Raw genomic sequence first — 27,633 nt, 5'->3', positions numbered from 1 at the left:
CTTCACCCCCAGCGAGGTGACATTCCATGTCCCTAGAGCCAGATTCCGTGTCCAGGGATTGGGTCACCTAGGCTCCCGCCTTCGACTGCCACCCAATCCACATTGCACCAGCCCCTTACGGTTTCTCCTGCAGGTGGTGGGCCCACAGGAGATCGATCCACGTCACTCCTTCGGGCTGAGCCCGGCCGGGCCCCGTGGGGTAAGACCCGGCCACCAGGCGCTCGCATGCGAGCCCCAACTCCGGGCCTGGCTCCAGGGTGGGGCCCCAGATGCGCCATACCGGTCAACGTCACGGACCTTGCTGTATTTTTCTTAGGGGTATTGAACCGCTCTTTGTCTGCCCCATCACCCAGGACCTGTTTGCCTTGGGAGACCCTACCAGGGGCAGAAAGCCCCAGACAACATAGCTCCTAGGATCATTCAGGCACGCAAACCCCTCCACCACAATAAGGTGGCGGTTCATGTTGGACTCCGGCAGGGCCGCCCTTTGTCACCGGTCCTGTTCATTATTTATATGGACAGGATTTCTAGGTGCAGTCGGGGGCCGGAGGGAGTCCAGTTTGGAGACCACGGGATTTCGTCTCTGCTTTTTGCAGATGATGCTGTCCTGTTGGCTTCTTCAAATCAGGACCTTCAGCGTGCACTGGGACGGTTTGCAGCCGAGTGTGAAGCGGCAGGGATGAGAATCAGCACCTCCAAGTCCGAGGCCATGGTTCTCAGCCGGAAAAGGGTGGCTTGCCCCCTTCAGGTTGGTGGAAAGCTCCTGCCTCAAGTGGAGGAGTTTAAGTATCTTGGGGTTTTGTTCACGAGTGAGAGAAGGATGGAGCGGGAGATCGACAGGCGGATCGGTGTATCTTCTGCAGTGATGCGGTCGATATACCGGTCTGTTGTGGTAAAGAAAGAGCTGAGCCGCAAGGCGAAGCTCTCTATTTACTAGTCGATCTACGTTCCTACCCTCACCTATGGTCATGAGCTTTGGGTCATGACCGAAAGGACAAGATCCCGGATACAGGCGGCCGAAATGAGTTTCCTCCGCAGTGTGGCTGGGCGCTCCCTTAGAGACAAGGTGAGGAGCTTGGTCACTCGGGAGGAGCTCAGAGTAGAGCCGCTGCTCCTCCACATCGAGAGGAGTCAGCTGAGATGGCTCAGGCATCTGTTCCGGATGCCTCCTGGACGCCTCCCTTGGGAGGTGTTCCAGGCATGTCCAACCGGGAGGAGGCCCCGGGGAAGACCTAGGGCACGCTGGAGGGACTATGTCTCTCGGCTGGCCTGGGAACGCCTCGGTATTCCCCCGGAGGAGCTGGAGGAAGTGTCTGGGGAGAGGAAAGTCTGGGTGTCCCTGCTCAGACTGCTGCCCCGCGACCCGGCCCCGGATAAGCGGTAGAAGATGGATGGATGGACCACTACTATTATAATACTATTATTTTGTACAGGCTACAACTAAAAAATCTATTCCTTATGTCTTTAGTTTTTTGGGGGTTTTAAGCTATTTCTTTTTATTTTTATGCATTCTTCTCTGAATAATGAGGTTGGAGAGGAAAGGTGGTTTTCTAAATTGTAGTTTTGGGCTTAGGTTACAGAAGTGTTGGTGTTAGTGTTACTGTAGGATTAAGGTTATAGTAGAGTTAGGGTTACAATAGGATTAGGTTTAGGATTAAGGTCAGGGTCACTGTATAGTGAGTAATTTTTTTTTGCACAGAGAACAAAAAAAAACTCTCCATACTTCTTTTAGTCTTTTCAAAATAGTAGTTTTTGGATTTAAGCTGTTAATTTCTAATGTTTTCAAGTCCTCTTTTGGATGATCAGTTTGAAGAGGAAAGAAATGCAGTTTTTGGGTTTTTGTCAAGCCAAGAAGCTTTTATTGTCATTTCAACCACATATAGCTGTTGCAGTACACAGTGAAATGAGACAATGTTTCTCCAGGACCATGATGCTACATAAAAGCAAAAACAGAGCTAAGGACTTAGTAAGTAAGTCTTAGCCACATAAAGTGCAACTATGCAACCTGGTGCAAACAGTGTAGGACAAGACAGACAAGACAGTGCAGACAAAAAAATTACAAGACAATACAAAAAAGACAATACACAAAAGACAGTAAACAGAAACAGCGCCGACCAGTGTAAAAACTATATGTTCAATCAATATTGCATGTGCAGAAATACTAGAATGAACACAGTGTTATAGCAGCGTGAGATAATGTAAAGGATTGTGCAAAACAGCAAACGACTGAAATGTGAGACAACATGTGCAAAGATCAAAAAGTGTGCAAAAACAGCATTTCAGGGTTAAAGAAGGTTTGGGTTTATAAATATTTTTTTTTAAATCTCTGATGAGTTTATTATGCACAGGCTTACCCTAAAAACTTCCACTTTCCCTTTACTGGGTCCCCGTGTCATGGTCAGGTCCATTGGTCCCGTCCCTACCACACTGTATGAGCTGTAAATGACCTAGTCAAGGATAGCAAAGGAATCAGTATCCTCATTGTAAACATTTTAATTTAGTTAACCACAAGCTACTTTATCCTACAGATCCTCCTGTCCCCTCTCTACTGCCAATACTGGTGAAGAACTTACTCCCTTTGCAATCAGCCCCCAAAGATCTTTTTTTTAAAAAAGAGTCAATAAAAAAACTTTTAAATAAATAAATAAATAAATAAATCTATGATAAAATAGTCTAATTAATAGCATTTAATTAAGATTCAATTAATATGAAGATTGAAATGCTAAAAAACGGTAATACCCTGGAAATTGACCTGTGTCTTTATCATTTAAATGTATTGTTGTTGTGTTTAAGTGCTCACCCTTACCCTATCCTAATTGCTAAAAATGCCAAATATATACAAAATGGGAAAAAAAAAAAAATTATTTCAAAATTCACAATAAATTGCATATATCACCACACTGTACAAAACGTGCATATAATTAAAGAAATAAATAAACAAAACTAACAATTTCATAATAGGTCATCAATTATTAAAATTACATTTCAGGAGTGTCTTCAACAGTCTCTCCACATACTGTATATGCTTCACCAGTAGATGTCCAAAGAACGTCAGGTAGTAATCACTGCAGGGAGAAGCCTAATTTCTAATGACATAATTTATTTGGTAAATTATTTTCTAATTTAAGCCGAGGGGTTCCAATGTGTCCAAAAGTCTGATCAGTCTCTTCTCTGCTTTCTTTCTCTGTTGTGTTGTTCATCCCGTCCAGCTTTGGGTGTATAGTACATGATCTTTCTTACCTTTTCTAATCTGGTAGGAATGTTGTCTAAGTCATTCATTCATTCATCTTCTACCGCTTATCCGAACTACCTCGGGTCACGGGGAGCCTGTGCCTATCTCAGGCGTCATCGGGCATCAGGGCAGGATACACCTTGAACGGAGTGCCAACCCATCACAGGGCACACACACACACACTCATTCACTCACACACTACGGACAATTTTCCAGAGATGCCAATCAACCTACCATGCATGTCTTTGGACCGAGGGAGGAAACCGGAGTACCCGGAGGAAACCCCCGAGGCACAGGGAGAACATGCAAACTCCACACACACAAGGTGGAGGCGGGAATCGAACCCCGACCCTGGAGGTGTGAGGCGAACGTGCTAACCATTAAGCCACCGTGCCCCCCTTGTCTAAGTCACCTATATATAATTTTTGGCATTCCATACATCTGATGCCATATACTACATTAATACTATCCAGATGTAGGGTCTGCTCTATAGGTATACCTAGTCCAGAATAGTTATTTTTCAAGTATTTGGTTTGGACATGTTCAGAGGAGGGAGAGTGAGTATATTGGTAGGAGAATGTTGGACATGGAGCTGCCAGGCAGGAGGCAAAGAGGAAGGCCAAAGAGGAGGTATATGGATGTAATTAATGAGGATATGAAGCTAGTGGGTGCAAGTGTTGAGGATGCAAAAGATTGCGATAGGTGGACAGAGATGATTCGCCGTGGGGACCCCTGAAGGGAGAAGCTGAAAGAAGAAGAAGAAGAAGAAGAAGAAGAAGAAGAAGAAGAAGAAGAAGAAGATTTGGTTTGCAGTACAGTAAGTTTTTGTTCTTTTTTGTTCTTATTAGCTTTGTATGTATGTATTAGCTCTTGCATGTACTAAAATGTCCTTCAGGTTTTTATTTATTTATTTTTTAGGCTGCAACGAGTTTAAATTAGTCCAACTCCACTGTCTATTCTTTGACCTGTCAGAAGTGTTCCCTAAATTCTTTATTAAAATTGTGTGGATAATTAAAATAGGTCAGTACAAAAAGTACTACTTCTTGTTGTTTCTTTATTTTTAAGTGGTATAAATTGTCAAAATTTTGTTTTACTTCCCTTTTGATCTCCCTCAGGAATCAACCAGCATAGCCTCTGGACTTGACTGGTTTAAATAATGTCTGGGTGGCTTCCTCCACCTCCTCAGAGAAACTGCAGATTCTATTGAATCTAAATAATTGTAATTTTATTATCCCTTTAAATGTGTGTTTAGGATGAAAGCTGTTCTTATGTAACAAATCATGTCATTATGTGTCTTTAAAAAATACTTTAGTGGCCAAACCCATGTTTCTGTTCTCTGATACCTGTATGTCTAAAAAGTCAATTCTATCCCTTTGTATGTTATGGATGACCTTGACCGCTGTGTGATGAGTTTAAAGTCCCCAAAAAGGTATAAAACTCCTCCTCCAAATAGGTCCAAGTACTGAATATCATCTAAAAACTTCAGATATACTTGTGTACTTGGGCACTAATATACAGGTTTGCATATGCTGGGGCAAACTATTTACCCATTGCAGTACCACGGACTTGGAGGAAGTACTTACCATTAAACTCAAAATCATTTCTTGTTATGCTTATTTCTAACAGTTGTAAGATTTCCCTATCTGGTCTGTTAGGTCTGGATATTTAAGAAAAGCCTCCTTGACTTGATATCAATGGTCAATAAAAAAGCTGTATCCAAAACAATCAAGTGTTTTATTTTGTTAATAAAATCATAAGTGTCTTGAATGTTACTGGCATGTCTCTGAGAAAATGGGTTGATGTGGTGGTCAATCAATTTGGCAACCTGATAGGGCTCCGAAATGCAATCACTAACAATTGGTCGAACGCATAGAACTCAAAGGGCACCATCCACTTATCCGGTGGATTTAAAAGTTTTAGTCGCGTGTGGTATTTGTGTACGTTCCTATAGAGCTCCATGTGGTCAAATTGCTGTGGTGTGGGGATGAATGTCAATCCTTTTTCTAAAACCTCCGTTTCTAGCTGATTCAATGTGTACGCTGATAGATTTGTAATGTTTGAGAGGTGGGGAGTGGTGCACTCTCATTCTTCCCCCTCACATGTTTAATTGATCAAGCAAAAAGTTAAGGATGGCTGCCATCATGTCTGAATGCCAATGGACCAGATCTCGTGCTATGGTGTGAAAACGTAATCTGCTCAATTCAGTTAAGAACTGACATTTTTCTGTTATGATTTGATTGAACTTTTTCAGTAGTTGTGGTACTTCTCTCTAACCTGTCTGAAAAATTTATTATTGGAATATAAATCTGCGCTCGGAAAACCTGTCACCCATTAGGTTAATGGCGCTTGCTTAGTTAGGCAATTGTTTAAACCGACCGATAAGACAACTTTCTCCACCTCAGGGAGGGCCCCAGATTTCCCCAGGACCCCCTTGATGCCCCGCCAACACACACTGACACAGAAGAAAGAACAATGCGGTCATCACCTTGATTAACTATGTGGCATAATGTTATATGGTATGGCTTTAACTTTGATTCCTATTCTCAGGATTTGTCTCGAGTGGAATGATGCGTGAAGGTACGTCTGTGTTCCGACTCTACCACTATTTGCATAACATTGTTGAAATTTGCCATTTTTGTTCCCTCCACTAACTGTTCCACATGTTCCAGGCTTATGTCTGTGAGTGTCTTGGTTTCTGTTCCCTTTTCCTGTTCTTACCTCTACTTTCAGCCTCCCTCTAAAGTCCAGGCTGCACTTCCATTTCAGGCAGGAAAAGATTTCCTACAGTTGAGAGGTTCAAACAGGCAGGTGAGTGGCTCTTCCAATATTTGGCTCAACAAGGATCTCAAGGTTTGAAATGAACTATCAGTGATTTTGTTCCTATATTTAGACCTACCCCAATGTTTCTGCTCTGTTAAAAGCTTCCGTGTTAAACACCTTTAATCGGAAGGCCGATTAAATTACCTCATCACAATGCTCTCTTTAGATCTGTATGTTCCTATCCATCCACAGTGCTGTTTTGTTTAACCTGATCTAAAGCCTGCTGATTTTGGTAGGGAAGGTTTAATGAAAGAAGTAAGTTTTGTAATCTGTTTAAGCATAACAGGTAGATAAGGGCTGGCTGGTGTTCTGGCTTCCAAAATTTTTAAGTGGTGTAAGGCCTGTAATAATTTCAAATAATTCTTTGTCCAATTAAAATCTGGATGTGTACTTTTAACTTGGCTTTTTTTCCTTTGTTTAAACTTACTTTTGCAACTTTTTCCGTAGGTTCTGAGTCTGCCAGGACATCACATCTGTTGTAAAGAGCAGCCATAGTGCCAAACTAAACACACCTTCTAGCTAGGAGAGAAGCATTCATATGAAATTCTGAAAGGGTAGAAAATCATTTGTTAATAAGACCTCCAACAGGAGCGGGAGAAAGCCAATCCTTCTGCAAGATTGTACATTTTTGTACATTTTTTAGAGTTTACTTTTAAAGGTTTGTACTCACTCCCTTGGTGTTCTTTCCTGGTTTGTTTTGGTGTCCCAGTTGGTTCCTTACCAAACAAATTCACAAAACATGACAGAGCAGTTTGGGGAAGCTTGGTTCGGTTTAAGGTCAGGGTTGGGATTAGGGATAGGGTTGAATTAGGTTTGGATTGGGGTTGGGGTCAGAGATACAAATTAGGGTTGAGGTTAGGGATAGTGTTGGGATTAGGGTTATGGGTAATGCATTGCTAGGAATACAGCGTTTAAAGTTAGGGTTCAAGTAAATTATTTTGCACAGGTTACATCTAAAAATAAACCTAGGGTTAGGATTAGAGCTAAAAAATAATCCTATTCTCTCTCATTAGTCTCACTATCTATAAAATAGCCGTTTTTGTATTTAAACTGTCATTTTTTGTTTGTTAAAACCTCTTTTGGATGAGTTTAGCGAGAAAAGCAAGCCAGTTTTTGGGTCAGAGTTAGGGTTACAGAAGGTTTAGGTTTGAGGTTAATGTTACAATAGGAATAGGCTTAGGGCTACTGTATGTTTAGAGTTAAAAAAATCAAATTTTTTTTTAGACTTTTCAAAATAGCATTCAAGCTGTCTGTTAATGATCAGCATAGACAGCCAAGACTTAGGGTTATTAATCTTTTTGTACTATACGGTCTATAATGCTGCTTTGAGACAATGTCTATTATTAAAAGCGCTATACAGTAAAATTGAATTGTATTATTGCTCTCAGCCACTGGTGACAAATTCACAAGATGCAAATATATTCGTTCTTTTTTTGATGTTTTGGCATCTTACCTTTGTGCTGAAGAAACACTCGTGTATGCATTTAAAAAAAATGGAAAAAGCCTGAGGCTGTGTTTATTTCCAGTCACCGCTTACAGAAACAATAAGTAAGCAAACCACTTTAAGAAACATGAAACATCTGCATCATTTACAGATTGGTACATAATTAATGAAAACAAACACTTCACTGGCTCATATACGTCTTTCCCTGCTGTTTTAGGAGTATCTGACTAAAAATACACATTCTGGGTCATGAATTGATTCACTGCTGTACCAGTCATGGCTGAGACTACACATGGATTTACTTGACCCTGCTTCACAGCCAAAGATCACAGATTAACATGAGCACTTAACTTGTGCTAGCCAATCCACCAGCAGCCAGCAAATGTACATGGTATGATTAAATACACACATGTTCTGAATAATCACTGTGCTCAGTGCAGGATAAATTCACAGGGTTCAGTCCACAGGGTGAGGTTGGGCTTTCATCACTTGGTAGAGCGTCTTGTTGGCTCTGATGCTGTTGGAGGAGGTGGGGGTCCTCGACGATCCAGATCCTCTATATAGAACATGATGAGCTTTCGCCGCTCCTCAGGAACACACTCGAGGACCAGATAACGTTTGTCATTCTGTAGGATCTTCTCAACGTCCTTCAAGTGCTGGTCTGATTCCTGGATTAGTCTTCGGGATCTAAGAAAAGCACAAAGGAAAATTTCACTATTGTTTAGAATTCGTTTTTACTTCTTGTAAAAACTTTTTTTTTAATTGAATTCCACACAATGATGTTTTAAAAGTTATAATAAGAACATTCCTGGGTGATTGGAAAACCCAGCACTTGTCAACTATGACTGAATTCTGGCAAACAGCAAAAATGATAAATTCTGTCTATAATATACAGTTATTCTTTTGTTATGTATTGCATCATCAAATTAAACCAAGCATGTTAAGTGTTTGATATTTTTCTGATCCTCTACTCGAACAAATAAAATTATTATTTTTTTTAAATAAAGCCTTAATTATTTACCTCCTTTCTTTTAGCATTTAATTTTCTTGAACACTCAAACCTAATATCTTATCTTTGTTCAGAGAATGTGAAAAAAATGTACATTACCTATATGTAATGAACTTTGTCTCTTTAAGAAGCGTCCTGAAGTCAGCTTTGGCTGTGATGTATTTGTCCTTTATGTAGTCCTCAAATTCTCGCTGCCTTTTCTAAAGATTAAAGAAAAACTAATGAGGTTAACGCTGCCTTTTTTTCATACAAATGAATTTTTTACACTAATCTACTGTTATTGGGTTCGCTCACTCACTCGATCACTATTGGAGAACTTGATGCACCGTGGATCATCTTTAATGACCTTCTTTACCTCCTTCCATGTTGTGGTCAGTGTAATCTGCAACACAAGGAAAATGGCCCAACACACTTTTATTCAAAATCCATTACTCTAGCACCACCTTCAGGCAGGACAATGTGCACAAAGTCAATCAGTAATCACTGGAGAAGACTAAATGTATACAAAGCAAAAAACCAATGCATTAGGGGAAAAAAGATCAATATAGTAATATAATAAACACAAGTTATGTAATAAGATTATTTTTCAAAAACTGCTTATATGCATTATTATGGGGAGTAAAAAGAAGAAGAAGAAAAAAGTAGCAGCATGTCACTCACCATGGTGGTCTCGTCCAACAGCTGCCTGAAATGCTCTTTCTTTCTTTTAGTGAGTACTTCTACATGCTCTTCAAACAACTTCTCCTTCTCATGGCGCTCCAACAGGGCAGCAGATTCCCAGCGATGATCTTTGCGCAGAATGCGCCTTGTATCTGACCAGGAGACGTCAGTCGACTTCACCTATTCACAAGAACACACATACAGTAAATACAGTAAATGAAATAATTACTTCAAGTATCAAATACTTCAGTTATGTGGAAGAGAACAACCTGTATTCTATATCAGGTCAACAATATAACAAGCTGACAATTAATTAGACGTACTTTGTAGGTATTCCCACTTATTTAGAAACCGTGGCAATGTACAATGTAAATATATAGTTAGCATTATTGTTAATAGCACCGTAATGCATGCACATAAGTGTACTAACCATATCAGACATCAGAGCTTTGAAGCTTTGGATAGCTTCTTCACGCTTGTGCTGCTCTCTCTCTCTGTCTATCTCCTTGGTTTGCTCAGATCTGGCTTTTTGCACTTCACGCTCTCGCTCACGTAGACTTGCCTCGATTCGGGCCTGACGCTCCAATTCCTTCTCCTTATCAGCATCCACACACTGCCAAACGGAGCCGGAGCCAGAGCCAGACAAACACATGCAGATCAGACTACACCCTAATTAACACCAATCACTTCATTTGTTTATTTTTTTTTTCAGATAGACACATAGTTCGAACATCATAAAAACAACAGAATTATCCTTGTCTTTCCAACACATTCAGAGGGGACTGTGTATATCATACCATTATTGAGATGTACGTTTATAATGTTTTCAATCAATACAGTATTGTATCTAACAGTGCATTTAATAGGTTGCATAATAAGCTATTTGATATAATATACCACTTACATTACACGAGTTGTAATAAACATAAATCAAGCCTGTGCTCTCTGAAAAAGCAACTTTCTCCTGATTTCAACTGAGAAGAGAGAAAATGTAAACCTAATACATATTAAGGCAATGCTCCTATTTATTGCCTTGAAAATGCAGCACAGGATTTGACTTTTTGTACCTGGTACATATAAACACAAACAGATCAAATTAAAGGAAAAAGACGTCCCATACCTTTGCTTGCTTGTCCACATACTGTCTGTACAGCTCCTCTCGAGCTGCAGAACTCTCTACAGCTTTGTAGCGCTGATCAGTCTCCAACTTGTCCTTGACTTTGCTCCAGCGCTGCTGAATGTCCACATGATGGTCAGACAGCAAGTCAAAAAAATCATGTTTCACCTACACACACAGAGGAAGGATCTAGTTAGGAAAGACCTATCGAAGTCTGGGATTGTCAAAACTCAATATTAGACAAATTTTATCTAATTGCTAGGATAATCTGGAGTTATTGTCATAAAGTCTGGGACTTTGTAAAATTATAATAGATTTACCTTTTCTCCTTTGTTTTTTGAGTCTTCCTTCTCTTTCTTTCTAAAGGCAGTCATGAACTCAGTGAACATGGCCTCTCGGTCCTTCATCTTATCAATAGCCTTGAAACGAGCATCCTTCGCATGTCTAGAGGCAAATTCGCTGAATGTTGTCCTAAATGACAAAATTGCAACGGGACTTTAAGGATGCAAGTGCAAAATGTATTATCTCTTTTCTTCACAAAAAAATGGATAACATGCATAGAAATTTCATTTCAAAGTTATTTGTTGAGTACAAATACAAATGGGAATATTTTAGGCAAGAAAGTGGATACAATTCACTGAGGCACATTTTTTACAAAGATATGGGATTTCTAGTTAAATTAAACATGACCCCCTTTGTTCCCGCTTTGCTGCAATAACATCCTTCACTCTTCTTATAGGTATATTTCAGAGCATGGCTTTGTGGAGATGTCTGTTCAGCCTTAAGGGCATTAGTAAGGTCAGGCACTAAAGACAGATGAAAAGGATTAAAATGAATTCAGAAGGTGTTCAGGGATCAGGGACATGCCACGCAAGTCTTTCACAACAATAACGTCGTTATGCACAGAGGTATCGTTATGCTGGAGTAGGCCTCTTCATGATAATCTACAAGACAGTTCTATGCTTCCAACTTGATGAGAAACAGGTGAAGAAGGCACACGTATGTGTGTGATGGTCAAATGTCCACGTAATATTAAATATTTAGTGTCCATTCAAAGTTAGTGTGACTGTGTAATTGCCATGTTAATTTACAAAAAAAATATTAAAGCCTGGTATGCGGTGCAGGTTTCGCCAACAAACCTAACGTTAAGTCTGGCATCCTCGATCATCTTTCTAAAATCTTCTTTTGCTTGCATGAGTTTGTTTTTCTTCTCTTTTCTCTCCTCTTCAGCCCGAGTCTTCACAAACTGATCAAACACCTGCAGATACAGACAGGAACTCTTACAAACAACAGCATAACAAATCATACTATAGGTCAAAACTAAGCACTTTTTCAACTCCAATGTTAAAAGTAGGTAAAAGTAATCTTGACCTGCTTCCTCTCTTTGGGATTGAGGAGTAAATAACGTGGATCAAACACTATCTTGTGCAACTCTTTGTCCCATGTGGAAAAGGCTGAAACCTGTCAGAATAGAATGTGATTACAGATTAAAAAATATATAACATCAGGAGGGGAAAAAATCAAATGTAAAGCAGCTTAATGCTGCAGATGGCCTAGTTCATTACTCATCTGCTTATTTTATTGTCTGAGAGCTATTATACAGGAAATTACAAATGTTATTTGGTACAATGGGAAACATTTCTTTTTGTGCAATACATATGGAAATAACATAGAAGAAATGATTGCAAGAAGCACAGTTTGCTGTTCAAATATCAACTGTAGTGTAACTAGGTAAGTCGAAGAAGCTGCTGTCTCTGTGGGTCCTGAATTCTTTCTTTCATTTCATTACATATTTATAGTGCATACACTAGTTTACTCATTTAATGTGATCATTCAACTTTATACTACTGTCACATGTCAAAGGCAAGGTCAGGGAAGACAATGCTGATTTTGAATTTCAGTAACCACCTTGAACAATTAACTGTTCAAATAAAAAAAACAAAAAAACAAAAACAGATTTTATATCATGTTACATCAGTTACATCATTATACATCAGGTATCGTAATTAAACAATACACTACACAGTGTCACCAGAAAGTATTCAGCCCCTAGTGACTATTTTATTTTTGGTCAGTTGCAACAACACTTTTGAATGGGTTTTTCTTTCTTCTGTGTTTAAGTTTTATGTTGCAATATAGCAAAATAGTAATCACTAGGGGGTGATGCATTCTGCCAGTTGTGTATGTTCTAACTGCACCTTGAGGAATACCAATGCTTAGCAGAAGCCATAAAATGTGTTGTAAATTTTAGAGGCACATAATTTGTTCCACAATAAACAAGCAGTAAACTTTAGGGCTGCACAATACTGTTGGTGCCGATATTCTTGTAGGCTGTTATTTGCCAATTATTGATGTGATCTGTCCAATAATCAATACTATGATATCCAGAGGTTTAAATGTGCATGTTGAATTTTACTGCCAGTTAAACCTGCAGCACTTTGACATACAGGCAGGCAACAAACTGAAGGAAAATCCAGAAGAGTATTGGACAGATGTTGGGCCACCACAAGCTACCAGAACAACATGTGCCCCAACATCTAGAACTGGATGGAATATAATTCTGCAAAAGGCAGTCAAATTGTAATTTGATGATCACGGTTGACAGAGTTGTCTAATGTTGCTTGGGGCCAGTGAGTGCAGAGGCCATAACAGCTGATCTGTATCCTTTTCATACTAATCAAAGCGCTCAGTGAGCACTTACACACAGTGGATGGGAACATTGTCACTTTTGAAGAGACCATACCCATCAGGATTAAATTGTTGCATTGTAGGATAAAAGTGACTGTAAATCAGTGCAGAGGACCCAGACCCCTTCACTTCAGGGGAAGGCTTTCAGTTCTCGGTGTATACTACATATAAAGTTTTTGAAAATAAAGCATAGGATTGATGAAAGCTGAAGGATGTTAATTTCTTAATTAGATTTATGCAGTCTGGAGGTTCCTTTTATTTGTCACCAATCTGGTATTTTCTCTAAACATTGTTTAATTATGCAATTATTTACAAATCTGGCTAATTTTTAAATATCGGCCCAACATTTTTGATAGGTCCCAAGTTCATATCCAAATCATACTGTTTCAACAATTGCAAATATTTAAACTGTCTAAAACAATCTATACACCATTTACTCAAATAATAGACAGAGCAATAGAGAAAACACCAACAAGAGAAATACGAAGAAAGAGGACAGGAAGGAGAACAAACTGAAGATTGTACCTTGATGGGTTTCCATTCAGATTTATGTGTCTAACATTACAGAGCTGCTTAGAGTATTGCGTTGAAGTGTTTTACCCCTCTCTCCAGCAGCATGTCCTTGAATTGATTGAGACGGGCCTCCAGGGGTACAACTGCCCGATCCCGAGCTGCCTTCAGCTCGGCCTCCACGGCCGCCTCTTTCTCAGCATCACCTTCTTTCACCTCCTCTTTCCTGGAGGGGGAAACAGCAATATGAGAAGTTGGTAAATATGTGACATTTCATATTCTGAAGAAAGAGATACATCAGACTGATTATGATTTTCCTCCTTAGACCATTCCTTTTATCATTTGAAAATTTTGTATGGTCTTGACCAGGACAATCTTTAAAGCGTAATTTTTTTGTTCCCTCCCTTAGTATTATTTCTGAATTCCTACTATTCAAAAAAAAAAAAAAAAAAAAGTAGAAAAATCAGGGTTCAAATGAGGGTGTTTCGATTGCTTCACTGGGGTTTTCCTAATGCAGGCTAGAGAGAGGTCAAGCAAGGTGGGTTACCTTGGAGGCCCATGTTGGCATCGCCAGAGCTTAGAAGCGTTCCCTGAAAAATAGTCCCCAGTGCAACACGACCACTGTTTGGGGTCAGAGAGAAGCAGGCTTGAAGGGCACTGATGGGAAACAGTGACTGACTTGACTTGGTAAATCTGGACAATACGAGGTCACCACTCATTACAGACCCGAGTAAAGCTGAACGTTAACATAGATCATCATTGGGTACATTTTGACAAAAGAAATTCTCCAAAGTAAAAACTAAAAGGTCCAATCAACAATTCATTTATTATGGATACATTTATGGTTAGGATCCATTTTAATTGGTAAATTGTGTTTATCCTTCATGCTCTTAGTTCAACACATAGCAGAAGCTAGGTGTCCCTCTGTATTACTTAACTGGTCTCCTGCTGTCTCTTTAAGAATGAAGACTGGTACTTACTTCCTCTTCTTAGCCTTAGAAGGCTCATCTTGAGATTCTTCTGAGCTGACTTCAGGGTCCTCTTTGGTGATGCCTGTGGCTGAAATAAAATGGTTGCACTGCTTCATTTACAATCAGTGTTTGAGTGCTCACTTAGTTTTTCCAAACCCTTCAAGTTTAAGATCTTAATCTTATTAATTATGAGGGTTTATACCCATTTTCCTTGCGTCATCTGAACTCTTCTTGTGTGGAGGTTCTTGGATGTATTTATCCACGTCCACCCGACCAACCAGCTCATCTGGCCGATCCCACATGGAGAGTCGTGTAGTTGGATTGTAGAAGAACACACGGTCATCACCGGTCCATACCACACACCTACAAAATGCAAACAATTTTTTAAAAAAAGGGAGAAAATACATACATTACTACACAAGAATCTTACCAGTTCTAGCTCATACTATTTTGAAAGCCTTTTCCCCATAACAGCTTACCAGGGAGTTCCAGGGATAGGGTTGGTGGCCACTGGTTTAGCCTTTTGGGCTGCTTTTTCTTCTTCGGTCATTTCTTCCACCTTTGGTGCCTGCAAGACCAGCAACAATTGAGGCCTGATTTAATTTCATTTTATTCATTCTAACAATCAATACAAGAAGTTCTTTTACTTCTTTGGCCAGAATGGAGGCTTCCGCTTTAAGTTCTATATCACCAATATCCATAGCTTCACTGTCATTAGCAGAATGGTCATCTTTAGCTTCATCTCTGTCCTTATCTGGATGATCAGACAAAGTACAAGGAGATGTAATGTTGTCTGCACAGGCCACTTGTATTTTAATTTAAAACAATAATCAATTGAATTTTGAAGAACAAAAAAAACAAACAAAAAAAAACAAACAACAACAACAAAAACATATTACACCTTTTCCTTTCAGATCAGCAGGTTTATCCCAGGTGGATTCCTGAGTACGGTTATTGTAGTAGTAGGTCTTGCCGTCTACCGTTTTGTATTCGGACCATTCTGTGAGCAGGTGCGCACCCGTTAAAGCAGCTGGGGCTGTTGTGATGGTCAGCTGTGGGTGCATCATGGGTACTAAAGGAGGGCCCATGCTCGGTAACATACCTATTTTATATATATATATATATATATGAAAAAAAAGATTTTTAGTACTAAAACATATACCAAATGCGTATACATCACCATGAATGTAATAAGCAGCTAAAGTATATGTAAGTCCATTTAGGGTTATAAAGTAAAATATATATTTTTAATAGCATTCTTAATTGTTTATTTTTATCAGTTTTCAAAATGCAAAGTAAGCAACAGAAAAAATATCTAAATCTAATCAACATTTGATGTGACCAACTTTTGGATTCAAACCAGCATCTTGAACACTTTGTACACTTGCACAATGTCAGGGATTAAGTAGGATCAGCGTCAGTTTTATGATTTTTCCAAACAGGTGCTATTGATCATCGATTTCATCTGTAGGTTGAAACACAGTTATCAACTGAAACAGAAACAGCTGTGTAGGAGGCTTAACACTGGGTGATGAACAGCCAAACTGCTATTAAGGTGACATTGTGAAAGACAATTTCATGTCATAGGACACACACCATAACAAGACTGTAGTTACACTGCATCAGCAAGGTCTCTCCCAGGCAAGAGTTCAAAGCAGACTGGGGTTTCAAGATGTGCTGTTCAGGCTATTTTGAAGAAGCACAAAGAAATAGGCAATGTTGAGGACTGTGGATGCAGTGGTCAGCCAAGAAAATCTTCCTTTTTACATCAGAAGCAGGGTCATCAAAAAATAACTAGCAGAAATCAGTAAAACCCAGGTACATCCGTATACTGTAGACCTGGTCAGAAGTGGTCTTCATGGATGAAGCTATACTTCCAATGGGGAAACAAAGCTAAAAGTCTCAACTATGTACCAAAACATAGAAAAGAAGAAGTCCTGTGGTTAGTTCTACAAGATGTTTGGAACAATCTACCTGCCAGGTTCTTGTGCAAATGTACCTAGAAGAACTCGTGCTTAAAAGGGTCACACCAAATATTGACTGACTTAGAATAAAAATGAACAAAAGAGAAATCCTTATAATTCATACAAATAAACTATTAACACTTCTATTATTGAAGGCATTTCTTACTTTACAGCATATTTTCACACCTGCCTAACACATATTAACACAGTATCATGCGTGTATATATATATATATATACTAACACTGTAGCAGACCAGTAGACCTAAATAACATGTCAGAAAAAGTTCGAGAGTGATAATTTGTCATACCTGGCAGGGGAATGTGCATGCCGGGTAAAGGCACTCGAAATGGGGGCACCATGACCGGGGGAAATGCTGGGATTGCAGCAGCTGGCTGTGCCACAGCATGGGGAAGACCTGGTGGGAGGCTTCGAGGAAGTAAAGGTACTGCCTGCCCTGCAGTAACTGTAGCTGTGACTGTTGGAACACTAACCATGGCAACTGGAGTCACACAAACACTGGCAGGAGGGGTGGAAACTACAGGGGGCATCTCAGGTACAGCAGGAGCTACAATAAAAGAAAACGCACATTTCCTCACTATTGAATACATTTCACTGTAAGATCACCACATACTTTTTCTGTCTGACCAAACATATTTAGATCTTACTCATAAGCAATCAGACATATGGCAGATATACTTGAAATACATAGAAGGTTCTGAACATTTAGCTTGCATTGGTCCTTCAATTTTCTTTCTTGCATTATGCTATGCGTGGGATAAATGTATTTTTTCACTATTACTAATCACAAATGAGCACCATATTTTTGTTATAAACTGAGGTCTGTATAGCAGAAATTGGTCAATTTGACAATATGTAACATTTTAAAATTCACAACACTATGGTAAAATGTTTTTAGCATACATAAGCAATGGATCTAGTGCTATTAGCACCCAAGAAAACATGTGATAAACAAAGACGTCTTCATGTGTTTCTACTTCCATTAAACCTTATACCTAAAATATTGCATTAACACCAAAACAGGAAGTTCTAGTAGTTCCTGAAAAGCTCCAGAGACCAGTTATAAGTAAAACTGTCTGCTGCCTAGAAGTATTGTTTAATTATAGATGGAAGTTCACATAGATTTTGGAATTGTGCAAACTTTTGTGCACATAAAAGCTGGTGAAAACAGCATAGGCCCAGTTGTCTCAAGTTATCATCGTGTCTAGAGCTATAGATGTCATGGCTTCTCTTTTTTCTGTCGGTGTAACTCTAACTCTAACTCTGTACACTCTTAAAATGTAACGGTCAAAATTGAAGTCAAACACATCAGGCTGGAAAAGCCCAACTTAACACTTTTACAGCAAACAATGTAGCACTCATCAAAAGTAATGGGCTTGAAAATGTTGCAATCCTGTCAACAAAACAACTGTCAGAGAGATTCTGTGATGTTTTAAGTTACTTTGAAGAAGAGACCGAGGATAGGTCCCTGGAAAAGACTTCAGCAAGTTTTGCATCCATGGATCAAGACACCATTTAAAACTCGCCAAACTGAGCAAAACAAGAAAATTATCTAATGGAAAAAGAAACTTGGTGATTTTCCTGTTTTAGTAATTAGTGCAGTACTTGAAGACCAACCAGCTACAAGGTGGAGTGAAATTCTCCTAGCGTAGGAATTGTAAGAATCTAAAGGATGATTTGAAAGTGTTAATGAAGTCAAGCAGTGCATCACTCAGCTGAATTTGGCCTTGACCAATGATATATTTTTTTTTTCTATAAATGATACCAGCCATGTGGACAAGTGATACTTGGGTTTCATATATTAGGAAAATGGTGTAAGAAATGAAGGTATTTAGTATAGGGTATTTTCTAATGTTTCAAAATACTGGTCAAAAGCAGCAAACTTGATTTTCGTTCACATGAACTAAGATGAAACATCATTTGTTATTATTAAGATATCAACACCAACTACTATTTAACCTCCAGAAAGTGCTATGGCTATACCACATTACTGACCTTCAGGATTTATTTTTGTCATATCATAAAATCATATATCAAAATCGTAAATGCTACAACTAAGGTGCGAAAGTTGCCACTGTTGAATTGGGATCAACTTTTCTTCCTGACAGAGCATATATCATCTAAAAGATCTATAAATGTGTTCAGTACTTACTGGCGACAGGCTGGGAGACAATGGGTGTGGGGCTAGCATTGCGTTCAGGACTGGCTGTGAGGGTATGGGTGGGGGAACCCTGCTGAGTGGAGATAGAAGTCACTGCAGTTGCCGTATTGGCTGTAGTAGAGGCAGTGCTGGATGTAGTTCCTGGTGCTCCAGCTTGGGCAGTCACAATAGACGCAAGCTCTAACTGCTGAATGACCTTAACTCCCTCCGGTTTGGTCCAGGCTGACTCACGGGTTCTAGCATTGTAGTAGTAAACCTTAGAAAAAATAAGATTTTCATGGCAGATTTTACAATGACTGGATGATAAACAAATTAACAACAAATGTTATAGAAAAACATGTTTAAAACAAATGTGTGTTGACTCTTCAGATAACATAACTATAACATGCCCCAAGAGCCCAAACTAGCATAAAACACTGTTAAACATACCTGCAAACTCACAAGAGGTGAAAAAGGTGACAAGGTTCGAAATAACCCCCCCCCGAAGAAAAATTGAGAACTTAAAATGAAGCACTCTGACAAGAACATAAAGGGAAAAGACAACATTTGCTTCAAGTGAAAAAAGCACTTTTATTAATCCTATTTTTAATAAACTGATGAACATAAATATTGCTATTTCTTTTGTTTTTTGGCCGCCACAAGCCTTTCAAGTGCCCGTTTTCGTTGTTTAGCAATGTGTCTCTTTATTGCTTTTTGTTCGTCCTCTGCGACTTGAAGTGAGGGATGAAATAGGTGATTGTCTTATCTTGCTTCTGAATGCTGATTGGTCAAAAGACGCGAGGATGACTGAGACGTGCGGCGTCATCTGCTTACTAGTGCCTCACACGCCAGTCCAGTTGGTGGCGGTGAATGCACCAAAAGTTGGTTTGCCATCCGCCATAAAAAGTCATTAGAAGTAGAGACGCGAGGCATCAGCTTGATAGATGGTAAACTGCGCTGCATCCAAAACCGCCGCCTAAGCACTACTTCGCCTAATTATTGGATGGAAGTAAGCGGTTTCGGACGTAGCTGAAAGAAGCCCCCCCACCTAAAAACTCTTCGGATCTACACGATTCACACAAATGGCATATTTTGATTAAAAACGGCGAATTTCGCCGAAAAGCGACTAGTTTGCAGGTATGGTTAAAAAAGATTGTTGAAAAGTTGCATAATATCCAGTGGTATCGGTACCTTTCCCTCGTGGGTATTGTTCTCTACCCAGATCTCCTCAGTGGCTGTGCCTCCAGCACCCCCAGCTGCTGGGACTGGGTGCATTCCAGGAGGGAAAATCATGCCAGGAGGAGGGGGCATATTCCCCATGGGTGGAGGCAGAAATGGGGGTCTCTGGATATAGAGGAAAGATTTTTTGAAAGGAACTGAGAAACTGAGTCTGCTTTTTATCACCAAATTATTACAGTACAAAAGTTACACTAAATTACATTTTACATCTGTGTACATAAGACAATAGTTCGAAATAAGCATTATAAAGCATCATTAAACACATCAACGTTTTGTGAAATTGTAATGTGTTGTGAATGTGCTGAGCAAAAGTACCTGTAGATGAGGTGGAGCAATTGGTGGAGGCATGGCACCAGGCGGGGGAATCGCTGACATACTTGGATCAAAAGGCGGACGTCCAAACGGAGGTCTAGGGGGTGGTGGAGGCCCCCTCATCATGCCGAACGGGGGTGGTGGAGGACCTAGAAGCGGTGGAGGACCTCGCATCACTGTGCTGGGAGAAGGCGCTGGGCTAGGAAAGCGTAAAGCCTGCTGCAGGGCCATTCTAACGGAAGACAGAATAGTGAAATGAATTCATAAGTGCAGTCTTAGCACAGCATTATGATGTGACAATATGGTGAACATCTGTGCATCAAACACAAAGACTGCACTAACTGAAAATTTATTTATTCCTTCATGCCTATACGTTCATTAAACTAAAACAAAATCTTTTATATACACGGGACACCACTCCTTTAACTAGAGGAAATCTTGTTGTTGACATCAGTTCAGGTGACAGATAGGATTTATTTTTTTACTAAGGAGATTTCTTTGGCATTTCCTGTTTGGGAACTCTAATAGAGTGAGTATTGAAGAAAACACTCCCCTGCACTTCAAACCCCCTCCTTTTTCTCTCTCTCTCCCCCTCTCCTTCTTTTCTTCCCCCCTCCAGGCAGCCCCTTTTACCCTGGCTCTAGCCTAGTGGTTAAGGTGCTAGACTACTGACCAGAAGGTCCTGGGTTCGAATCCCAGATCCACCAAGCTGCCATTTTTGGGCCCTTGAGCAAGGCCCTTAACCCTCAGTTGTATAAATTGAAATAAAACTGTAAGTCACTCTGGATAAAGGTGTCTGCTAAATGACAGAAATGTAAATGTAACCCTAAAATGTGTGTGTGTGTGTGTGTGTGTGTGTGTTGTCAGTGTTAACTCCGGCAAATGTCTGCTGAAAGCTGACTGGCTAATGGCAGTTTTTTATTTTGTTTGTTTTTTATTTTGTTTGCTCCTGAATATTGGTTTCAGATTCAATGCTGTACATCTGTTCCTTCAAAGACTGTTAGCCACATTGTTTACAGATCTCTAAATGTGTCAGTAGTAAGTAAATCTTTACAACAGTATAATAAACCCGAATAAAATAACATTATTTAGCTTTCGCGATGTGAAACAAAGCACTAAACCCTGAAAAATGGCGGAATGTTCCCATAATGCAACGCGGCGTGACGTCGCGCTCGAACGTCGTTTGCTAGATACATTAATAACGTTAGCAACAATCTGGACAGCTAGCAGAGGTAGCTATCTGGTCAACGTCTTTAAATTACCACGTAGAAAGCAAATAAAGTTAAAAAGTTACACTTCTGAGTTCAATCATTGTCAGTGTTTTCAATAAATCGATTTTTATGTGCAACAGGAATTATTTTCAGGTAGCTAGCTGAAAGTTAGCAAAACACAACGCGCCCCATTTACGACGCCTTCCTGCCACAATCACACATTCACATCCCAGGCTGGCTATATTTAGTTATGTTGTAGTTTCAGTGCACCACAAAAAAATAAACATGACTCGGTGACCCGTGTGATCTATTTGAGTTGGTTTGAGAAACAGCCATAAGACCCGGTAGCTACCAGCAGGAGCGTTAATTCTCAGTTTATTTGTTAGTCTGCTCGCGTTTCTAGCAGGACGTCACATAAGGAAATTGTCGATAATCTGCATCATAAACGTTTACAAGCGGATCTCACCTGCTATCGCTAACCGTAGTGCTTTCTCCCTCTATGTGTTCCGCCATTACGCCTAAAAATCCAAACAGGAAACTTCCTACCGACAAAACCGTCTTTGACGGATTCCTCGCACATCATTGGCTGCCTTGTGAGGGTGGTCGTGATCTTGCGGAGCTGATTGGTCCAGAGATCCATCAATCACGCAATACTTTTCTCATAGCCTTTTTCTTTGACCAACGTCACGCTACATCACTATTTGATAAAGGAAACTTTAGGTTGGGAAATAAAATAAAAATATGTTCTTCGTGATTGGGAATTCGATCATTACACATTAGGCTTTCAAAAGCTTTATTTAAACGAGCAATAAAACTAAATACAAATATTAGAAATAAATGTTAACTGAGAATTGACATGACAGCATGTACACTAAAGCCCTCTAAGCATTGGACGTTCATCACCCTCTAACATTTCTATGTTGCCCCTATGAGCCGAGGTGGTTGTACACATTCTCAAAGTCATATTTGTCCACTGGTACAGAATTCTGGACCTCCTTGGTAATGTGGAGGTTTTGGCTGTTAATCTTGTCCCCACAAGACACCATGGTTCTGGAAAGGGTCGATGTACAAGCCCATGAGATGACCCTGTCTGCTTGGGTTGTCAGAATAAAGCAAGAAGCTGTAAACAAAATTAAACAGAATACCATAAAGCAAATGAGTGGTCAATTACTAAGGATGCCACTGTAAAACTTAATTTGCATCCATTTGTCTTCTGAACCCATTTCAGTAGAGCTTATCAACTCACCTGGCCTGGTGGAATGGCATCCCAGGCATGCTGAATGGTGGAACAAATGGGAAAGCAGATGGGGCAAAGTGGTTGCCCCCATGAACCAGTGGTACTTGCGAGTATAAGTGGGAAAGGCCGGTGAAATGGGCGCCAGATCCTGACACCATGTCATGGACCGGTGCTCCTCTCGGCATGTCCTTGACTATATTAACATTTGGTTCTAGAACAGGTCTCCTTTGTGATATTGTACAGTGCAAATTGCCTAAAAAGATACAAAGATATCAGATGTGTTGTGGTCGGATCACTTCTGCACAACAATATACAACCCCTGGCAAAAAGTATGGAATCACCCCTCTCAGAAGATTTTCATTCAAATGTTTAATTGTGTAGAAAAAAACACAAGCTATATAACTATAGATAACTATAGTCAATTACAACTGTTTTTACAGATCAAACAGAGGAAAAAATATGGAATCACACAAATCTGAGGAAAATTATATGGAATCACGAAATAAAAACACTACTTTGTTGCACCACCTCTGGCTTTTATAACAGCTTGAATTCTCTGAGGCATGGATTTAACTAATGACAAACAGTATACTTCATCAATCTGTCTCCAGCTTTGTCTTTTTGCAGTTGCCAAATCAGCTTTGCAGGTTGGAGCCTTGTTGTGGACCATTTTCTTTAATTTCCACCACAGATTTTCAATTGGATTGAGGTCCGGACTATTTGCAGGCCATGCCATTGACATTATATGTCTTTCCTATAGGAATTTTTCACAGATTTTGCCCTATGGCACGATGCATTATCATCCTGAAAAATGATGCTACCATCACCAAACATCCTTTCAATTGATGGAATAAGAAAAAAAATCTCAACATAAACTTGTGCATTTATAGAAGATGTAATGACTGTCAAATCTCCCATACCTTTACCTGACATACAACCCCATATCATTAATGATTGTGGAAATTTGCATGTTTTCTTTATAAATTTCATTGGAATGGCACCAAACAAAAGTTCCAGCTTCATCACCCTGCCCAAAGCAGATTCGTGATTCATCACTGAATATAACTCTCATCCAGTCATCCACAGTCCAAGATTGTCTTTCTTTAGCCCAGTGAAACCTTTTTTTTTCTGTTTAGATGTTAATGATGGTTTTCGTTTGGCTTTTCTGTATGTAAATCCCATTACTTTTAGGAGATTTCTTACAATCCGGTCACAGACATTGACTCCACTTTCTGCCCATTTGTTCCTCGTTTGTTTTGTTGTGCATTTTCTGTTTTCAAGGCATATTGCTTTAAGTTTTCTGTCTTGGCGCTTTGATGTCTTTCTTGGTCTACCAGTACGCTTCCCTTTTACAACCTTTCCATTTGATTTGTACTTGGTCCAGATTTTAGACACAGCTGACTGGGAACAACCAACATCTCTTGCAACATTCCGTGAAGATTTACCTTCTTCGAGAAGTTTGATAATGTTTCAACTGACATCTCTCGTGTTGGAGCCATGAGTTATGTCAATCATCTTGGTTCAACACATCACTAATGTGTGCAAGCACTCTTTTTTAACTGCAGACTAATTAGCAGTTGTAATCAGATACAGGTGTTTGTTTTACAAATGCAAAGTACATGCTGATTCCATATAATTTTCCTCAGATTTGTGTGATTCCATATTTTTTTCCTCTGTTTGATCTGTAAAAACAGTTGTAATTGACTATAGTTATCTAGCTCAGTTTTGACTCATTGTGGTCTACAGTGTAAAGCATGTAAAGTGTCATGTCTATAAAAAACAACAACTAATTTTTATAAAATACAATTTAACTGGCATTAACTGACTACTTAAATTGTTTAAGGATAAACCTGAAACTCAACATGACCACACAAACAGTCATCAATCATAAGGATTCTGCTGTTAAGATAGACCACTAACACATAAATGGATCACACATGCATCAGCATATGCTAGTTTTGTAGATAGAATCCAATTATGTTCTGGAGATATACCTTATTAATTCCATTGAAAATATTACATCTATTAAAATTCTTAAAACTAGTAATTCCCTCAATGGACACTGATCAGGATAAACTGGTAACTGAAAATGAATGAATAAAGTAATGAATGAATGAACGAATGAATGAAAATTCAAAAGGAAACCAAATTGTAAGTGCCATACGATAGCAATATCACAAGATTTCTGTGTGCATAATTACATATGCAATTATTATTATTAGTTATTATCACTGATCTGTTTTTAAATCAAATTATCACTGATCTGTTTTTAACTTTAGGTATAGCTTACTACTGTGCTTTGTATGGCTGCTACAATCAATGTTCACTTTGAAAATTGATGGATAAGGAAACTGATCACTATAATTTCAGTACAGTTATTTTAAGGGACATTATGGTGTGTAAGAGAAATAATGTGACAAATATGACAGTATTCTTTACCAGAGGTCATTGGACAGGTCTGAAAGACTAAGTTTTGCAAGTTGGAGTTTGTGGGTGATGCTACATAGATGCTATGAGATGCAGGTCTCTGAAGCACTGCCAGGGCTACAGGTGGTGAGACATTAGAGGTGGTGTATAAAGGTTCCTCTTCTAGGTTGAATCGCTTTCTCTTCCCTGGATTATAAACCAAGTCTACATGATAGAAAACAAAAGTGTAGCAAGAAGCATTAAAAATAACAATGTCTAACAATTTCCTCACCAGGAATTTCCTGTCTGTGATTCCATTTAAGCCCCTGTGACTCTGCATAGTAGGGTGTCTTTTGTTCTTCACTCAGTTTGTTCCACTCAATCTCAAGTTGCATGCTGATCTGTGCACTGCTGGCATTTGGGTTGGCCTTGGTGAAGATAGGCCGGTGTATCTTCGACCAAACCAGGAAGGCATTCATGGGCCTCGTAATGTAGCCTGTTTTATCTCTGCAATTTGCTGTGTTATAATAAGCTTGGGGGTAAAAAAAATAAATTAAGTTAAATAAAAAGATATTGTCAACTACAATACTAATTAAAAGAATGAACAGAATAAAGAGGCATAAATTACTTGCAAAACTTGTTTTTAGCATCGTATTTTCAGGGCAAAGGCAATTTCCAAAACATGACATTTCCAACAAAAGTTACAGAAAAAATATCAGTAATGAAGTTACAGGGTTCCCACTCTTTTTCAGAGATCATTTTCCAGGACTTTTCCAGGACATTTCAAATTTAGCAAAAAAAAGACAAGGATCACAGATTTACGGCCTAAAGTAATATGTTCTTCTCTCCAGAAGTCTTAAAAACAGCGTACACTTTATGGCTATTACTTAACTATACTTTTAAAGACAATTTGTCATGTGAATGAAATTTCAACATTTATAAAATAAAAAGACCGCACATATTAATACCCTCTCCTTTCTCAGGCCAATGCTGTCATGCATGCTTTAGTTTGCTGTGCATTCCCCTTGCACATGATATTCAGATTAACAAGGTTAATATAACCTGCTTACCCGTCACCATTTGCTGAAAACATTTGAGCACTTAAACCATTCCTAGCACCTGAAACCGCCAACACAAGACTGTTACTAACGTTAATTGTTTCGATCAGTTGTAAACTGTTCTTTAAATGATCAAGAACATTTAAAAATAATAATTTTCCAGGACAATTTATGTTTTCTCTCATTTTCCATTTGTTTTCCAGGACTGGAACATTGGTCATTAATTTTCCAGGATTTCCAGGACGCGTGGGAACCCTGAGTGTATTAAGTAACAGAGCACTTTTTATATGAAACACATAATGAGCAGTGAAGGCTCTTGGGTCATGCAAGTGTGAAGAACTGATTCTTCAAGATTCTCTAACAATTACCAGCCAGTTTCCTTATAAAACTTCACATACAGCCACTATTGTGATAAACCATTACACGAGGGGCTACTGAGATCTGCTCTGCAACTCCCTGAGCATCATCCCTCGGTTGTTTGAGTGTGACAAGGGTTATACATGTGGGCTGTACATAATTTTCTTATAGCATCATGTTTTATTGCAAACATTACTGCAAATTACTGCAAAACATTATAGCAAACATTACTGTTTAACAATTACAATGTTTATTTCATTAACGAATGAATGAAGGAGAAACCTTAGGTGGTTTCCTGGCATTCATGTCCATCCTTCCATCCATCTATCTATCGATAAATAGATATAAATATAGCTGTGAGCATTTTTTTAAATTTGTAAATTTCCAACTGTATGGTCACTAATTTAGATAAAACGTCAATACGCAGATGCTTTATGCTTGGCTTGGTTTAAAGGAAATGAGATTTTAGGCCATGATTTGACTAGAAAACTGACATTCGCTTCGTCCTCTTACCTGTTTCAGGTGGATTGAGGCTCGCGCACTCGGTAGCCGCTTCGACGCTGCACGCGCTGCCGAGCGTCTCCGCGCGCACGGAGGTGAAACAATGCTTGACTTCCGCGCTTAGAGGAAGATCTCTGACCATTTTCTTTCCGTTAACCGAGACCACATGACTGGCGTTAGTACAGGAGGTGAACGGAGTTAAAGAAAATGGAGTCATAAAGACATTATCCGTCTTATTACCCAGGGTTATTTCGCTTTTTTCCGTTTTAAACGCACTGTTTTTGGCGTCTTTACACTTCAGAGGTTCCCAACACTCCGGTATTTTTACGGTCCTCTCGTCTTCTCTCAGCAGAGTCTGTTGTGCGCCGCGTGACGTCACAGGGCGAGCGGATTGTGTACCTGTGGCGGTCCAGCTACAGACGTCCTCATTCATCTTCACTTCGTTTGAAAGGTCATCGGTGTTACTTTCAAACTGTTTCTTGAACGACACCAACGCTCTTCGTTTGGGATGTTGGTCCATTTTTCTGTGGTAAATAACCGTTTAACGTTATTTTAAGCGTCACTTGTCCCTTCTGTTACAGTTAATAGTCATGAAACAGCGGCGCGAGCGCACTTTGTATTTTCAAATGTGGCGGAACCTCACAAACGGCAACGGAACAAATAACGACCTGAATGAAAATATATATATATATATATATATATATATATATATATATATATATATATATATATATATA

The 27,633-nt window shown here is 39.3% G+C and overlaps 2 protein-coding genes across 2 annotated transcripts; both read right to left on the bottom strand.

Annotated features, from left to right (window-relative positions):
* Positions 1-7,531: 7,531 nt before the first annotated feature.
* Positions 7,532-21,916, bottom strand: tcerg1b (transcription elongation regulator 1b (CA150)). The gene is made up of 20 exons (XM_060890283.1): positions 21,804-21,916; positions 20,130-20,358; positions 19,767-19,919; positions 18,588-18,852; positions 16,725-16,982; positions 15,353-15,553; positions 15,099-15,205; positions 14,931-15,019; positions 14,654-14,814; positions 14,461-14,539; positions 13,571-13,706; positions 11,654-11,743; positions 11,422-11,540; positions 10,603-10,753; positions 10,286-10,450; positions 9,596-9,778; positions 9,166-9,345; positions 8,804-8,887; positions 8,605-8,705; positions 7,532-8,183 (listed from the first exon to the last, which is right to left on the bottom strand). The coding sequence occupies exons 1-20, from the start codon at positions 21,848-21,850 to the stop codon at positions 7,982-7,984; spliced, it is 3,000 nt and encodes a 999-aa protein (XP_060746266.1). The 5' UTR covers positions 21,851-21,916; the 3' UTR covers positions 7,532-7,981.
* A 370-nt stretch (positions 21,917-22,286) lies between these two features.
* LOC132860382 (uncharacterized) lies at positions 22,287-27,416 on the bottom strand. Its single transcript, XM_060891571.1, has 4 exons — positions 26,909-27,416; positions 25,273-25,512; positions 22,584-22,827; positions 22,287-22,457 (listed from the first exon to the last, which is right to left on the bottom strand). The coding sequence occupies exons 1-4, from the start codon at positions 27,414-27,416 to the stop codon at positions 22,358-22,360; spliced, it is 1,092 nt and encodes a 363-aa protein (XP_060747554.1). The 3' UTR covers positions 22,287-22,357.
* Positions 27,417-27,633: the final 217 nt, after the last annotated feature.

This window comes from Tachysurus vachellii, chromosome 17 (genome assembly GCF_030014155.1).
Source record: "Tachysurus vachellii isolate PV-2020 chromosome 17, HZAU_Pvac_v1, whole genome shotgun sequence".
Lineage (NCBI taxonomy): Eukaryota > Metazoa > Chordata > Actinopteri > Siluriformes > Bagridae > Tachysurus > Tachysurus vachellii.
This window is presented reverse-complemented; position numbering and strand designations above follow the sequence as displayed.

Coding starts and splice junctions, on each gene's coding strand:
- tcerg1b (XM_060890283.1), bottom strand. CDS start 21,850: ATGGCGGAACACATAGAGGGAGAAAGCACTACGGTTAGCGATAGCAG. Junction 18,853..19,766: donor ACAATACCCACGAGGGAAAG/GTACCGATACCA, acceptor ATTTTTTCTAAG/GTTTACTACTACAATGCTAG. Junction 15,020..15,098: donor CCTCCATTCTGGCCAAAGAA/GTAAAAGAACTT, acceptor CTGGTCTTGCAG/GCACCAAAGGTGGAAGAAAT.
- LOC132860382 (XM_060891571.1), bottom strand. CDS start 27,416: ATGGACCAACATCCCAAACGAAGAGCGTTGGTGTCGTTCAAGAAACAG. Junction 25,513..26,908: donor CCTCAATCCACCTGAAACAG/GTAAGAGGACGA, acceptor TTTACCCCCAAG/CTTATTATAACACAGCAAAT. Junction 22,458..22,583: donor ATGCCATTCCACCAGGCCAG/GTGAGTTGATAA, acceptor TTTTGTTTACAG/CTTCTTGCTTTATTCTGACA.